Source organism: Pleurodeles waltl, chromosome 5, assembly GCF_031143425.1.
Source record: "Pleurodeles waltl isolate 20211129_DDA chromosome 5, aPleWal1.hap1.20221129, whole genome shotgun sequence".
Classification (NCBI taxonomy): domain Eukaryota; kingdom Metazoa; phylum Chordata; class Amphibia; order Caudata; family Salamandridae; genus Pleurodeles; species Pleurodeles waltl.
Genome location: NC_090444.1, coordinates 1685879986 through 1685897807, shown reverse-complemented (window position 1 = coordinate 1685897807; position 17822 = coordinate 1685879986). Strand labels below are relative to the sequence as shown.

General features: G+C 41.3%; 1 protein-coding gene across 4 annotated transcripts in view; it reads right to left on the bottom strand.

The window, feature by feature from the left end:
• The window catches only part of KLHL29 (kelch like family member 29), a 1044731-nt gene that overhangs the window by 575205 nt on the left and 451704 nt on the right, over nucleotides 1-17822 (bottom strand). For all 4 annotated transcript variants that reach the window (XM_069236009.1, XM_069236012.1, XM_069236010.1 and 1 more), the window contains one exon: nucleotides 805-1122. In XM_069236009.1, coding sequence (XP_069092110.1) covers nucleotides 805-1065 — 261 coding nt within the window. In that variant the 5' untranslated portion in view covers nucleotides 1066-1122. The remainder of the gene's footprint in view (nucleotides 1-804; nucleotides 1123-17822) is intronic.

Here is a 17822-nt window from a genome sequence, read left to right as displayed (position 1 = left end):
TGATTATCTGAACAAATAAGCATGCTACTGGGGGAACAGTAAAACAGGTGGACTAGTTCTTACAGTTTTACAAATCCTGAGGGTGTGAGAAAACGTCTCCAGGCTTCACTGAGTGCATGAGCCTCTACAAACATTGGCTGGTGAAATGAGGTGGTGTGCACTGATGGCTCTTTCATAATTGCTATGAGCCTTCTAGGGTGTGCGAGATGCGAATTGAATTATGTGAATTTCAGCTTATTCACGTGACAGCGGGTTAGTGTGAATTGAAGACTCTTACAGGGAATGAGTCTGTGGCATGAGGGAATGAGTCAGTGGCACAAGCTGCAACAGCAATGTCTCCTCACTGCATAGATGTAATGGGTTATAAAATCTAGATTAAAATGGAGATTTGTAGAGGTCTTAAACAGATTTCTACATGGGTTCTTCTGAAGGAGTTTGAGATTAATTGTTGCTCATTAACGCCCATTACGATATTTCATGACTAGTTCATAGGCTGGATCAACCTACCTACCAATGATCCAGCTAATGGGGAATAACTCAGTAATCCCTAGACAGTGGCAATTCACAAAAACAAAAAAAGTAATGTTATTAAAAAGTAAAACGAAGACATATATCATGCTGTCTATTTGAGTTATATTGGTAGTGATGTGTCAGACAAAAGATCTTGCCAATATCAGAAACTGATATTAAACAATACCACTGACAATCAATGAACACAATCCTCAAGTTTCTCTCCTTGATCCAGGTTCTAAGTGGATAGACCTAATGAACTGCAAAAGATGGTGAAAGTTACATTGGACTTACTTTGGTAGTTGCAGCTGTAGATGAACTGGTGCCGAGATTTGTTGTGGTGTCACTGCTTACTGTAGTGGATGCTGAAGAGGCAGGTGTAGTAAGCCGAGCTGGGACAATAGGCAAAGGCAAAAGTCCTGGTCTGTTGTTGCCATTAACACCAACTGTATTGTTGCCATTTGTACTATTCACATGATTACCATTGGAGCTCCATTCCCAACGCTCCCACCCCCCACGATAGTCTCTTTCAAACCGGCTATGGTGGCGAGACATCTCTGTAAGAGTGTGGCGGCAGCTGTGGCTCCTTCTCCTTATACAGAAAGTTGGACTCTGGAATAAAAAAAGATGTTGGGTTATTGTAATCTGAAAAGCAGGAATGCACAACCAAAACGTATATTTTTGAGATACTGATAGGCATATTACATCTCAGAAACAAGCTGATTTCCCTTTTTGGTTAGGTGCTATATTTTTGACCAAAAATATCTATGGTTTACAAAGAATGGGTTATGTCCATTATTATACACATACATATACTCATGAATTGTATAAATTGCATCAAAGAATTGAAAACCTCCACAAGGAGATAAAGAACATGCTCAATAAATTTTTTAGACCAGTGGATCTTAACCTGTGATCTGGGGACCCCTGGGGGTTAGTGAAGCCTATTCAGGGGGCCCTTGGATGTTTAGAAATAATATTAACAGAATAATGAACTGTATAAAAACGAAGACTCAAAATGTAAAATGTAACATTTTAAAACGTTCTGTAAAGGTGAAGAAATTTGAATGTGGAATCTAAAAAATTAAGATGTAATCCTCAGATTGATAGGAGCAGTACAAGTGGAAGAGTAAAAGAGCTCCAACTGTTCCATTAACATTTAGATTTTTCTTTAAATTTGCCTGTAAATGAAATAAAATATTTCATGATTTGTGTACTTTGTTTGATGAATGCTCCTTTCTATTTCTTTTTATGTATTGTGCCATTTACATCATTGAAAATGCTTAGGCCAGGGTCCCCAGTTTCCAGTAATGACTCTGGGCCTCATTACGAGCATGGCGGGCGGCGAAGTGCACCCGCCAAACTCTTTGGGCCAGAAAATCGCCACTCCAGTTTTCCACCCGCTGGCCCTATTACGAGTTTCCCGCTGGGCCAGAGGAAAATTCACCACAACATTCACACCGGTTCGTAATCGAGCCGGCAGAAATTTTGCGGTGTGTCGGGTGCGGTAGCACCCGTCACATTTTTCACTGCCTGTAATTCAGGCAGAGAATAGCGTGACAGGGATGTCCATAGGGACACCTGCACTGCCCATGCCAAGTGCATGGGCAGTGAAGGGGGCCCCGGCACCCCATGGAACTGCCATGCAAAAGCTGGTGGGCACAGGGGTCGTAATCCCCAGGGCAGCACTGCTAGCAGCGCTACCCTGGCGGATTAAGACCGTCGGAACCACGAGTCGGTCCGACCGTGGCGCTTTCGCCACAGTCATAATGTGGAGGTCAGACAGCCACCGCAAGTGTGGCAGTCTTAAGACCACCACACTTGTAATGAGTGGAGGTCCCTAGATTCCAATTATAATTCAGAGGGGGGGGGCTAGGTTCAAGTAATGCTTAAGTGAGGGTCCACAAAAATCAAAAGGTTAAGAACCACTGTACTAGATTAAAGTCTCAAGGAGCCAAAACATTTCCACTCTTTGAATGAGGTCTCATACAGGCAGGTCAGAACCAAGTATTCAGCTACATATCTGCTCTCGCCTGACTAGACTGCTGCATGCACTCTTGCCATTCCAATCTAAACTTCAGCCAGTAAGCATGGTAAAGGATGGAAAAAGGTGATAGACCTCCGATTTTGTGGTAGTTTAGTCACTCAGAAAATGTCTGAATTTCGTTATCAAATGATTTTAATGCACCATTATTCTTTATTGTCATTCGTCAAAACAAGCTTATGAGTCCACAATAAGAATATCACCTAGCGTTTCCCTGACTGACCCTCACTTCTCATCAACTAGCCACACATGCTGTGTGACCAATTCATGCATGAGTAGTCAATATGATTTCATTTGCCTCCCTTTCCCTGCAGCCAGTAGTTTTCTGGAGGTTTTCTGGCATAGACACAATTCACAAGTGTAAGTGAATATGTTTTAGGAAGCATGGATGTAGGTAGGAAGGCATTTTGTGTGCATGCTATACCCCTGATTCCTGTTTAGCAGGGTGCAAGAAGGAAGGTCCACATTGGCCATCTTGTGTGACAGCTAGTGCAGTATTAAATCAACTCAAAATAATTTCGACTTGCATAGTTCTCAGATTTCTTAAGTCCATATCTGAGAAGCTCATCCTGTCCTGTTTTATGCTTTATATTCCGGTATAAACACTCTACAAGTAGCCCTGTTTCTCCCATTTTAAATCCAGGGTAAAAGGTACTAGAATGCAAAGAAAAAACCTGGACTGGATGAGCTATTGGAGCATGAACCAGGAAAACCTGGGAGCTCTGGACTCCTGGGAAGGAGTTGTGCAGTGTGTCAGGATTAAACAGAAGCTGTAACCAAGTGTGTATAAAGACAGCACTAAAAGGCAGTTTTAGAGCAAAAAAAGCTTAGAGTGATGGGGCCACACAAGAAATTCTAAGGATAATCCCATCTAAATAAGCCCCTATCCATAGAGAGTCATAGGCTCTCTCAGCTGCCGATGCCCCGCTACAATTCTGGTCAGCAACCTCTTCTGTTACAGAAGTCCATCCAGCTTCCTCAAGGGCAAAGCTTGTCTATTGGTGCACCACGGAGGATTATGCCCCCAGAGTCACAGCCCTCTGTCCTGACTGGCAGCAGAGAGGTAAAGCAAATGTATATTTCTAGCATGAAACCGTTCACTTGCAGTGCTTTGATGTTTTAAAGCGTGTTCTCACTTCCCCCCCCAAACTAAGCAGCCTCTTACATTCCTCTCTTTCCATCTACCTTTGACTCAGCCCTCGCCCCACACAGCTGAGTTTTCATGCAAGGGACTGTCGCAGATAAGTGTGGCACAAAGCAGCAAGCATAGGTGGGATACATTATGCTCTAATAAAATGTTCTCTCGTAAATTTATAGAATGACTCGCGGCATTTATTTGAAGATTTGTCAACCATCTTAACATCATTGAGATGAGTGATGTGATAGTATAGACTCTTACATTTCTCTTGGTGTTTTGAGCAGAACCTACCCTTGCTTATATTTTTAAAGCTAGGTGTGTAGAAGGAATCTCTTCTTGATTCCTGATATTCATCATTGCACCATGTAGTTGTTGGGGTCTGGAAACATGATTATTTCCGAATCAACACAAGCCCACAGTACTCCAGTATGTGGTCACCAGTGTAGGAGGCCAGCTTTTTTTGTTTTTTTTTGCAGGTTGTCTCCCTGCGTGCGCGCTCACTCACACACTTTTTTGCCCCATTTGAACTGCTAGATGCTGGTTTTTGATTCTCACAGTGTAGGCTCCAGTGCCAGTGTTCTTTCCCCTAGAACAGAAATACTCAATTGTGCACAATTGCAACACACTTTAGCACCTCTGCTCTGTATGTCCCTAGTAAATGGGGGCATGAGTACTAAAGAGGGTCCCTAAGGGCTATAGCATGTATTATTCTTTCCTGGATTCTTTCCTCCTCCACCCCTCCATTACTCCAGTCAATCTAACTAACAAACTCTCATATCCGCGGCTCGAATTAACTCATCATAATACTAAAACTGTACTCATATTTCCCTATACTAATCCATCACTAATTCTTGTTGGGTTCCGGAGTAGCGTGCTACTCGCCGAAAAGCGATTCGACGCCTCATCCAGGGGTAGTAAGCGCTATATAAATACTATTACAATACAATTCAAGAGAAAACTGAGAAAAATACAATTATCACTAATCTATGTGACTCACTCACCCCTTAGAGTATCTGCCTGCTATCGCATTCTGCCCTGGATTTTATCTCAGAAATGGAAAGCTGGCCCTGTTGTCTCTGCTACTATCACATCAATGCCCTTGTGCCCATGGCCGACAGTACCGCTGCAGCTAATTTGCCTGGCTGTATGCTACCCCACTTGTGTGTTACAATCCAGCTCCGGCATTGCAGCTGCCTTATCTGCCGCTACCTCGCTTGTCCTGCATTCTCAACTACTCCTGGGCTTCTTAAAGGTCCTTGTGTTTTTCATTTAGGCATCTCGACCAAGAGAACAACAAAAATATAAACTGAAAATGGTCAGGCAAAAAGAATATGTCTGAACTGATAACAACTGCATGAGCAAGTACTCAAGGTATAGATGGCCAACCACACCTGCCCCAACCACGGAGTGATAAACTTTGAGCCGATTTGGTCCAAAGACCATAAACACACTAGGGGACCGAGCAGGGTTTGCAAAATTGTGTCCCATCTCCTGAAAGATTGTAGGTAGCCCTGGAAGTCAACTTGATCTAAACATAGAGCCCCACGGAAAGCAATATGGACTGCAGAAAATATAAGTTATGTAGTCATAGCAGGAGGCCCATCTCAAAGTTCAAACCTCTGTGTTCTGCACACAATGAAGTATGTACATAAGTTAAAGCAGAATTCACATAGGCTAAGCACTGGACTCAGCCAACCCTTGAAGTTATCCCAATATTCATATATGAAGAATGCTAATAAAAGTTGTGTTTTTACATAGAGTTTATAACTTTTATTCTTTTCTGTTTCACGAAATACTACTTAACAGGTGTTAATTTTTGCTCAATTAACTAGGAAACCATTGATAGTGGCATCCAACCTCTTGAGGCCAAATTAATTGGAGTCCTTTCTCATTCTCCAAAACACTATCCATCATCTGAAAATTGTAAACAAACAAGCACACGATCCCCATTCAAAATAATCAAAAGGCTTTTTGTCAAAGCAATCTGGATCTTCAAGGCGTACATAAAATAAATGCACTGCCAAGGTGGGAAAATGCAGCCAAAGGAACGGCCTTATCACTGCACATTGATTGCGGTACTATTGTATCCCAAACAACGGCCATTGTTGTATCCCAAACAATGGCCGCTTGTATAAGAACGACGAGACCACAATAACAATGTTAGCGCATCTAAGGCTAAAATAGGAAGAAAAAGTTAGAAGCTCTACCATACTTTTCCCTAATAGTTTAGGCTAAAAGCCCTCATTTCCTTCTCTATAAATGAGGCTGTAAGTATAGTTTTGCCGAACCCAAGCAAATCATTTTGCAACATTCACCGAAATGCTGCACAATGAGGGGTAAGGTGCAAATCTAGCTGTAAAACAACAGAGCACAGAACACAATGGATATTCAACCGCAGCAGTGCAGACAAAGGGTGTGACAGGATCAGGGAGAGGGGATACAGCATGAAAGCTGGGACTGGAAGTAGCAAAAATATATAACAAAATCTCCTATAAATGTATAACAATATATAAGAAAATCTCATATTTTTTAATTCTTTGTTCTTTTCCCCAAAGACTCATAACATAATTCTTTCATCATTTATCGACAAAAATGTCCACATATTTCATTGTCATGACCAGCCTTGATCAAAGTCCATAAAGTCGTTTAGGCCGGCCACAGAACCAATACCCAGAAGTCACAAAAATATCAGACATCCATTTTTAGTACTCCATATTTGCCAGCCGCAAGTTCAACTGCCAACGCGCGTTTCGGTGATCTCCAATCATAATTAATCCTCTATGCCACCTTCATCAGGGCCACAGAGTAGATCTGACAGCAAGCTGGACTTTACACTAAAATTCAAATTATAACGCATAGATATAAATCCTTCATTTGTTTGCCTTACAAACCCCAAGCCGATACCCAGGTGCATGTGTACACTATATGTTTGTGTTTTCTGTGTTGTGTGAGGCCTTGTTTTCACGGGGTGTTATTTGAGTTTTAGTCTGTTTTCCATATATATTCAAGGGTGATTTTATTTGATGTTTCACATTTTGGGTATCGGCTTTTTTTTTTTTTTTAATGTAGGATTCACACGTATTGGGACACACACACTACATCATAGTGAGGAATTGTGTGATGGCGGTTGGTCACTATATACATATATATAAAAAATATTATATGGACACCTAAGACAAACAAATGAAGGATTTATATCTATGCATTATAATTTGAATTTTAGTGTAAAGTCCAGCTTTACGTTTGTATTTAAATTGATTTGATTCCCTAGTTTTCTCTCTTCATCATTCTAGGGACCCCTTTTTTGACTTTGCTTCTCAATAATTAAACACTGATATTACTTTGTTAGTCGAAGCTTTCACATTTGAAAAATTAATATTAGTTACTCAAACAGCATAAATAACGTGCCATTGGTTTCTGTTTTCCTCATATACAAACCTACACACTACATGACATGAGGAATCAAAACGTCAATCTGTCTTTAGATTTCTCAACATGATTTCATTGAAAGAGCTTCAAACAACAACGTCTTTTATTTCACCATCGACAAGATTCAGATATTACAAAGGATCCCACATCTAGTTCATTCAGCAGAAGCAGGAACTCTGGATTCTATGTCAGGATCAGAGGCTTTGGATTATGCTTTCTCTTTATTTACTGTGAACACACAGCAGCCAATAAAAAAAACAGCTCTACATTTCCCAAGAGCTTTGCAGCCTCGTTATGACCCCCAATCAGGGCCCACCATCTAGTATATAGAGCATGAACACTTAAGTTCGTCCTCTTTCTTTGCTGCTTCACGCAGAGCTAAGTACTTTCACTTTTTCCTTACGCTACTATGGTTGACAATAATGTTCTATGCGTGTTCGGCGCAGCTTATTGCCTTCAGGTGCCTTAATTGTGTTAGTCTGTCTTGCGCGCTTGCTGCGCTAGGGTCATGTCAACATCGGTGTAAATTTTAGCCGATTTTCACTGCCGCCAGTGAGGATTGCCAGGTGAGGCTGCGCAAGTGCTGGGAGCAGTCCTCTTTCTGTTGCCATTCTCGCACAGGTGCACGGACCCGTTTTTCGAGTTCGCTGCGAGTGCGCTTCGGCAACAGGGAGATTTCTATCTGTGCTCCTTGTGCCTTCCGCTCTACGCCCGGAGGGGCTGAAATAATAGATAGAGCTTGGCACGAGGGAATTCTGGTGCTGCCGCCTCCTACTTTTTGATCTACTTTGATCTAAAAATAATGGCAGGGACGTTTTAGCTCACTTTTAGCACCTGGGTCCCCCACCATAGATTTTAACAGTGCACTTTCACTTGGGACCTCTATTATATTACAATACATTTTGCACTGAAAAACATGGCCCAACAATACCCAGATGATGGCCAGTATGGGGCTTATGATGCTGGACACTATGATTCAGCACACGGAAGAGCGCCTTGTGGAGGCTTTAGACTTCCACGTTCAAGATTCTGTAAATAAGGCATTAGTGAAAGCCCTGCACCCGTTTGTGCAAGCTATGTTCAACTTTGGCATTAGGCGCTTTGGTGCAGGTTCGGGGAACCCCACCCCTGTAGAGGTCAATATAAATGGGCCTGGCCGGTCATCAACCTATGACCCTTTGGAACAGTTCATTGATGTGATCTTGAATGATCAGGAGTATGAAGCCTTTAAGAGTCCTAAAGCCACTCCATTTCAAACTACTCTGAATACATCTGATGAGTCAAATTCTTCTGATTCGGACAATAAGTCGACTCCTGACAAAACCCAGGGCAAACACAAGTGTAAGTCTCATCATGCTGAGGACCCTTTGATTACCCCTCCTAGTAAGAAGTTACAATTTGATCCTGATGCTATAGTACAACCCAGGTCCACGGAATGGACCCCATGTCAAGAGGTGGCAGGGAATATTCAATCCAGACTCTGGAAAAGCTTTGAGAAAGACATTCGTAACACGCTGCGTTCCGAGTGCCCTCTCCCTGTTGTCTCCGGCAAAGTTACGGAGACACCTGAACTGGATCCTCACATAGTGACCTTCTATAAAAAATATGCTAAGGATCCCCAAAAAAAGGCATTGATAGAGACTGGTGGGGATGTCAGGAGAAGTTGTTAGATATTTCTGGTCCCCTCACTAAGATTTTAGATTTAGCGGTTCAAGCTAAAGAGACACAAGAAGCAATAGATCCTGACGCCCTGTTAGAATGGGCCCAAAGTGCTATCTGTTTATAAGGAAACGCCAATTGCTCAATTTCCACAGAATGTAGGAAGTCTCTTCTGCTGCACATTGATCCCAAACTGGCGGAGTTAGCACCTTCTGATGCAGGTCCAGCAGCTAATGGGCTTTTGTTTGGCGACAGATTCGTCAAAGAACTGGCCAAATACGTGGCTACCTTCTCAGCTTTGGATAAAGCCCAAACTTCAATCAAGAAGGTCGAGCGCCAGGCCGGTTCAAATCCCAGACCTCCAGTCCATGCTATAGAGGCAGAGAGACCTGTGGCTACCAAAACAACTCCAACTTTTACCCTTCGAGAGGTAGAGGTTACAGAGGTCGCAATCCCAGAGGGCCTCACGGAGGAGGACAGTACAACCAGAGTTCCTCTCAATCAGATAACAATTCTTTCTCCCAGGGAGACTTTATTGGGGGGCAGAGTGAGTATGTTTGTGCACAACTGGTCTTTGATCACACATGATATGTGGGTACTAGACACAGTAGCAGGTTATCATCTAGCATTTTATTCAACTTCCGAACAAACGTTCATTCCGCCCCCTCTCAGTTTTTCCCATCAAGAGAGTGCTTTTATAGATCAAGAAGTAGCTCTTCTTTGGAAAGGGGCATTGTTCCTTCTCACCCTCATCCCAGAGGGTTTATCAGTACTAGCTTCTTGGTCCAAAAAAAAGCAGGGGGTTCCCGCCCGTGCTCAATCTTCGTCAATTCAACACGTGGATTGTGTACCGGCATTTTGAAATGGAAGTTGTTTTATCATAAACCAATTGTAGATGTAGCTTCTGGGGTTATAGCTCAGCTTTAAACTAGCATAAGCTGAAGCCTCCGGTCCTGACATAGAATCAAAAATGTTCTAGCTTGTGCAACAAGAATTTTCAATTCTTTTAAGGACACGGAGGCAAGGATTATCCCACCCGTGATATGGGTAGCATTGCATTTAATGTCTATGGCATATTGTATTATGATAAAAAAGCTGTCCCACCCCATGTAATATGTCACGTTTTCTCAGCTTTGGGATGTTACGCCAGTCTTTTTTTTTTTTTTTTTACAGATGAGAAAACCACTTGAAAGATTTCAGGTGAGATCTTCATGAATTCCAACATGGAGAGCTATTCGGTTATGAGTAGCACCGTTGTGCTGTTTCAATTCCTTTGTCAAGAAGAAACCATGGGTTGGCGCCACGACTACGTTGGTCGGTGTTGGTTCGTGTTTTTGATTCTGGAAATAACATGAGCAAAGAAAGAGGACAGACTTTAGTGTTCATGCTCTATATACTAGATGGTGGGCCCTGATTGGGGCTCATAATGAGGCTGCAAAGCTCTTGGGAAATGTAGTGCTGTTTTTTTATTGGCTGCTGTGTGTTGACAGTAAAAAATGAGAAAGCATAATCCTTGCCTCCGTGTCCTTAATAGAACTGAAAATTCTTGTCTCGCAAGCTAGAAATTTGTTGATTCCCCATGTACACAATAATGGAGAGGGGAATCAAAATCACCCACTTATATTCTTAGATAAATGTCAAAGAACTCAGTGTCAGCCTCCAGCTCGTATGTTTTCTTTTCTATATTCTTCCACTCCAGTACGAAGGAAAAATCAGTAATGAATAATAAAGTGACTCTCTTTTTAGAAGTATGAAGATACATCTTTATATATCACACAATATTCCGCTGCAAAGTGCTGTGTGCAGTGAATCCAATAGAAGAACAAGATGGCTTCCTTTGTCATTGGAAACCTGACAGAGGCACGTCTCCATTAATACAGAAGCTGCTGCCTGGAAGACACACATCTACAAGTGGCACTGCAGTTTGGCTCAATGAAACAATTATCTTTCAAGGAGATAGAAGGTTGAAAAAGGGGACTAACGGATATACATTTATTCTGAAGTTTGTTTGACAACCAAAAAGATTCTCATGGTTTTGGGCCCCTGGGCAACATAACAGCAGAATAACTAACTATACACGGGACAGAACAAAGTTAGGTATCTGGAGAAAGGTCTCTTTTCATTAAGCTAAAATAGTTTTCTCTTAATCTTTTTCTCCTCCTGTTTTCATCTGTATTTTCTATATTTCAAATGTAATTCACTGGCACTTGAAAGACTAAAACGGGAAATCCATGCACCTCTTTTTGATCTAGAATCCGTTTAAATATACACCTGAAATGAGCCTTTATCTTAATGAGAACCTCCGGAAAACGTATTTATGTTTGCAAACTCATCAAAAGAGGTGCCTGATGTAATTTCTTTTGCAAGCACTCGCTTGCATTGAGAGAGAACTTTGAGTGATGACCTAAAGGTGCCATAACTACAGATGTTTTCTGACATGATTAGTGTTTATTTAATTATGTATTGTTTTTATACAGTGCATAAAAGGCAGAGCTTTACCTAAAACAGTATAGTTTTTCAAAGGAAGATAACCTATGTGGGTAATACACAAAATATAAGTCCAGTAAATCAGTACTCGTTAGAGCTACATACACAGGGTCTAATAGAGACAGATCATAACTACAACTATATATATATACAGGGAGTGCAGAATTATTAGGCAAGTTGTATTTTTGAGGATTCATTTTATTATTGAACAACAACCATGTTCTCAATGAACCCAAAAAACTCATTAATATCAAAGCTGAATATTTTTGGAAGTAGTTTTTAGTTTGTTTTTAGTTTTAGCTATGTTAGGGGCATATCTGTGTGTGCAGGTGACTATTACTGTGCATAATTATTAGGCAACTTAACAAAAAAAAATATATACCCATTTCAATTATTTATTATTACCAGTGAAACCAATATAAGATCTCAACATTCACAAATATACATTTCTGACATTCAAAAACAAAACAAAAACAAATCAGTGACCAATATAGCCACCTTTCTTTGCAAGGACACTCAAAAGCCTGCCATCCATGGATTCTGTCAGTGTTTTGATCTGTTCACCATCAACATTGCGTGCAGCAGCAACCACAGCCTCCCAGACACTGTTCAGAGAGGTGTACTGTTTTCCCTCCTTGTAAATCTCACATTTGATGATGGGCCACAGGTTCTCAATGGGGTTCAGATCAGGTGAACAAGGAGGCCATGTCATTAGATTTCCTTCTTTTATACCCTTTCTTGCCAGCCACGCTGTGGAGTACTTGGACGCGTGTGATGGAGCATTGTCCTGCATGAAAATCATGTTTTTCTTGAAGGATGCAGACTTCTTCCTGTACCACTGCTTGAAGAAGGTGTCTTCCAGGAACTGGCAGTAGGACTGGGAGTTGAGCTTGACTCCATCCTCAACCCGAAAAGGCCCCACAAGCTCATCTTTGATGATACCAGCCCAAACCAGTACTCCACCTCCACCTTGCTGGCGTCTGAGTCGGACTGGAGCTCTCTGCCCTTTACCAATCCAGCCACGGGCCCATCCATCTGGCCCATCAAGACTCACTCTCATTTCATCAGTCCATAAAACCTTCGAAAAATCAGTCTTGAGATATTTCTTGGCCCAGTCTTGACGTTTCAGCTTGTGTGTCTTGTTCAGTGGTGGTCGTCTTTCAGCCTTTCTTACCTTGGCCATGTCTCTGAGTATTGCACACCTTGTGCTTTTGGGCACTCCAGTGATGTTGCAGCTCTGAAATATGGCCAAACTGGTGGCAAGTGGCATCGTGGCAACTGCACGCTTGACTTTTCTCAGTTCATGGGCAGTTATTTTGCGCCTTGGTTTTTCCACACGCTTCTTGCGACCCTGTTGACTATTTTGAATGAAACGCTTGATTGTTCGATGATCACGCTTCAGAAGCTTTGCAATTTTAAGAGTGCTGCATCCCTCTGCAAGATATCTCACTATTTTTGACTTTTCTGAGCCTGTCAAGTCCTTCTTTTGACCCATTTTGCCAAAGGAAAGGAAGTTGCCTAATAATTATGCACACCTGATATAGGGTGTTGATGTCATTAGACCACACCCCTTCTCATTACAGAGATGCACATCACCTAATATGCTTAATTGGTAGTAGGCTTTCGAGCCTATACAGCTTGGAGTAAGACAACATGCATAAAGAGGATGATGTGGTCAAAATACTCATTTGCCTAATAATTCTGCACTCCCTGTGTATATATATATATATATATATATATATAAATATATATACATTTATTATATATATATGTATATTTATATACGCATATGCACATACACTCACTCAGCTTGATGCTTTTTAACATTTACATGGCCCCACTTGCCAAGATTACCAAACAACACAAGCTAAATATAGTCTCCTAGGCTGATGACACCCAACAGATCCTCTCCTTGTCCGATGACTCTGCCCAAGTCAATGGCATCTCTTTGTCATGCTTCCACACCGTCCGACTCCTGCAGAAGATTTTCAAATGGATTCCCCCGACATGAGGAAGACAGTCACCCACGCATTCATCACCAGCAAACTGGACTACGGCAACGCACTCTATGCCGGCATCACCAAAAAACTTCAATCAAGACTACAAAGAGTCCAGAATGCAGCAGCCAGACTCATCCTGGACATCCCCCAACACAGCCGCATCTCCTCCCACCTTAGAGACCTACACTGGCTCCCAGTCAACAAACGCATCACATACACACTACTGATCCACACCTTCAAGGCACTGCACAACATAGGACTGGCATACCTCAACCACTGCCTCACCTTCTACGTCTCTGTTCCTCACAGTTCACTCTTGCAGCCATTGCCAAGATCCATAAAAGTACAGCAGAAGGAAGATCCTTCTCCTACCTAGCAGCCTGGACATGGAACGCACTACCTCTCAAGCTCAGGCAGACCCCATCACTGAAGCAGTTCAGGAAGGACCTCAAGACCTGGCTCTTCATCTGAGCAGCACGTCCACATACAACGTCTTGACACCCTATGGGTGATTAGCCGCACCCTACGAATTCATGACTGATTGATTGATCATATACATATATATATTCCACAAAGTGGTCCTTTACAGTGCACTCTCTCCAGACTGGTGCCAGGGACGGACCTTCCCTCAATTTATTTTCCTGCAAAAATAAAGTTACACTGCACTCCAGGAAAATGTCTTTCTGTGTTTATTCCAATACAAATCCGCCAAATTCAACCACCAACTTTTACATATACATATATATGTTTATTTTTTGGAGACAGCAGTGCTTTTGAAATGGTATTTTACTGAGATGTTTAGCACTGAAGTCCGAAGTGACACTTTGTTATATTTCCATGTTGCATTTTGGGAAATGTATGCCCTGCAATACTACAGAACTACTTAGTAATCTGCCTATAAGAGCAGGGTGGTCCCTGTATCATAAATGCTGTTCACCTGTGATCAAGGCTTGTGTGAAAGCTGAAACACTTTAAGAAAATTAACAGTGCTGCTGCTTTTCTGATTTGGAATAAAAGTGCCTGGTGATTCAGACATTGTGCTTCAGTCAATCTTTTTATTATGTGCAACTTGATTCTTCGTTCCTGTTACTCCGAAGCTGCCTCTGAAACGGAGAAACTATGGACCTTTGTGTGTGCAAGTGTACTTCAAAATTATCTACAGGAAGTGATCCTTTAATGGATGACAAATATAGTCAAATATAGTCGAAAGCCCAGAAGGTACTGTTTTACTTCTTTTCTGAATGCCAGAAATGAGGGAGTGGTGCGGGTGGCTGGAGGGATACAATTCCAGATTTTAGAAGCCCAGCCTAATAATGACTGTCTTAAGGTATGTTGCTTGTTGAACACTGGAAGTTCAATTTAAAGGTTAAATGTGTTATGAAGGAGCCTCCATAGAGCTTCAGTTTTCTCTACAGGTATTGCGACTGATTAGAGAGTAAGGGTTTATGCACTAAGCACAAACATTGATATGTTGACCTGAAAAAGCACAAAATAGGAGTTATGTTATGTGGTACAGAAAGGCGTTGAAAGGGGTGAGAACACTTTTAGGGCTCTGGAACCGTTGGCATTCCCATATCCCTACGTAGAGGTGGCAAAGGACTGGACTATCTCTTAGAGGCCCTATTCAGGAAGGAAAAGTATAATCTACCAGATATGTCTACACTTATGATTTACATCTCAATATTGTCAATGTACTTACAGAGATCAAGGTGTTATCGTGAATAAATATAAGAGATTTTAAACCTTCAATGTTTCAGCAAACAGGATAACATGGTGGTGGAGTGCAACCATTCTTCAGCTGGCATGGAAGAGGAATGAGGCAATGACGTACAAGTTCCATAAAGAGATAACAGCCTAAGAGGAACCTTTTGGCAATCGCTGGGTGCCATAAGCATACTAAGACTAAAGAATCCTATGGCCACCACGGGTCCTTAAGTAACTTCCTGTGGAACAAGAATAGGCTTGGAAAGAGAACTTTCAGCTTTGATATTTTGTGAGTGATTAAGTAGAATTTAAACTAATCAAAAATCTTCCTCAAAACCTATTTGGTCTTTTAAACTGTGAATAAGAATCTCTTAATAGAAGGTATCAAAAGCCGCACATAGAGGAAGTAAAACGAAAAGCCAGGGGTCTCCATTATCCAAAAGATATAGAGCATGTGAAGGAGAGAATGACATTTTGCCTTTCGGAAATTCTCATATGATGTAACTTCATACCATTAGTCATTTTTGCTAGGTAACCATTTCCTGGTATCCTCCAGTGTAGATGTCAATAGTGCAGAAGGTGAAGTGGCATCATGGCCCAGGCACCTATGGTGGTTCCCTCCATCACAGTTATAGATGCTTTTGCTACAAAAACCAGAGGACGTGGGTATTTTCTTTCCATGCATTAGGAGCCATGCCACTCTTAATACGTCACTGATATCATCTTAGTACATTAGACATAGTCCCAGGTTTTACGTTTCATAATGATGATATTCCTCCATCCTCCAGTAATTGGTCCTAATGAGATTTTTTAAAGTACCAACCAATCAAGGGAGCATATGTTCTGTCACCACATTTATGAAATTATCATAAATGTGAGCAAGAGACACTCAGATGCAATGTGATGCCATATCAATTCTGCATGAAAAAAACACATACTAGTGCCAGTGGTAATTTCAGATTGCAGAACGACTGAGCAGGCTGAAGCTCTTCTTAAGAAATCCTACAGGTAGTTTTGACAGCGAGGGACCCCAGAGGCATTTACAAACAATTCCCTCACACTAGCTTGCCCAGTGGACCTCAGAGAAGCAAAACCAAATTTCGGTAACCTTGTCTAATTCATTTGTTGTGTGTCCAAAGGTCAACAACTCAAAGGCTATTTAAGTAAAAGGTTAAACAAAGGATCCACACACTTAAAGTGAGTGAACAGTGGTACTCTAGGGTAGGTACCAATACAAATTCGATTTAAAAAAATCATAATTTTGTACAACACCAAAGACAATCTGCATAGGTTATCCATTGGCACTAGCACATGCAAAAGTAGAATATAAGAATAATTGTGTTCCCGTGGTAGAAATGGGAACACCCTATTATTTCATGTATATATAGATTTTAGACAGTAGTCTAAAAGGAGCCTTGCGTTATTAAACTAATGAGAATCACAGATGAATATGCATAACCCTCAATGGTTTATTGACTTCATAAAGTCAGAGTAAATCTAAACACATGGAGAATTACTTCTATCTTCATAGTTTTACTATTGCTTTTGTGATTCAGGCCTAGATTCTCAACTCCCTTGACAAAGACTATGTAAGGTACGATATGATGAGGTGGAATAAAAAGACAAAGAACCGTCAGCTTTTGAAAGGTTCATCTTGATATCCAATGCTTGAGGCAAGATTGTTGGGCGCACAGGATGGGTTTTCTAGTTCAGTTCTCACTTTGCATGATGCACAAGGCTCTTCTTTCTTTAGAAGGCATGGTTGACATGTTGAAGAAGAAGGCACTACACCCTCAAATGGTGCTAATAGGAGCCAGTGGTAAGGTTACATGAAATACCTTCATATGGACCGCTTCTGCTGGCATTGCATGTCGAACCTGGGAAACACTCATCCCTTGAAATCAGTTCTTCCCACATTTAAGATGGAATAACTTCTCTTAGTTCCAAAATCTTGCTGGTGGGAGTAACAAACATCTACATAAGTGACTGATAGACACCTTGATTACCAGAAAGAGACATATTTAGGCAGGAAGAGTTTCTATGGCAACTGGTGTCTACAAAATACTTGGTCAAGAGTCTTTTAATGTAATATGGTGTGCATTGAGCAAAATATTTGACCCTATTCTGGTTTAGTCAAATGCTGCACAGATCCGATTTGAACGTTGTATAATGGTCTCTGATTCTTTTATAATTATAAAAGGAAAATATATTTTGTTTTACATCTCTCTGTAACAGAGGGTAGAGGGTTATGTTTGTGTCTGTGTTTTGCATGTTAACGAATGTGTTCGTTATCTAATAGTTAACAACTCATTAATGTTTATTTTTAACTAAATACTTCAGTCATTAGCAGCTGATTTTGGTAAATGTATTGCCATCATTTTAAATTATCAGTATTTCATCTCCTGTTTGAACAATTTTTTAATCTTTATTGAATGTTAATACATTCCATTCATCTAATCTCCTAAAAATATAATGGAGTACTCAGGCATATGCCAGTATGACCTGTCTTCAACCACTTTCGAGTGAGGTTTACAGATGTGCCCACTTCCCAGCACGCGCAAGGGGCTGAAGCAGCTATGCAGGTTTCCATCCTCTGCGGAGGTCAAAACCTAGGAGCAGAATGTTTGAGGGTTTAAGAAATGACGCAGGGGCCGATGCAGATGTGTCTTGGAATAGTCACTATGGCGTACTCACTCTAAAACCAGCGAGACCTTAAAAGGGAAGGCTGGCTTTCAACATTACAGTTAACAAGCGAGTGGATTATTAAAGACTTGAAGCCTTTAGAGTCCGGTGGCCTCTCACTATTGCACATTACAAGCTCTGGGTAGTATACAAACAGCATCTCCATGTT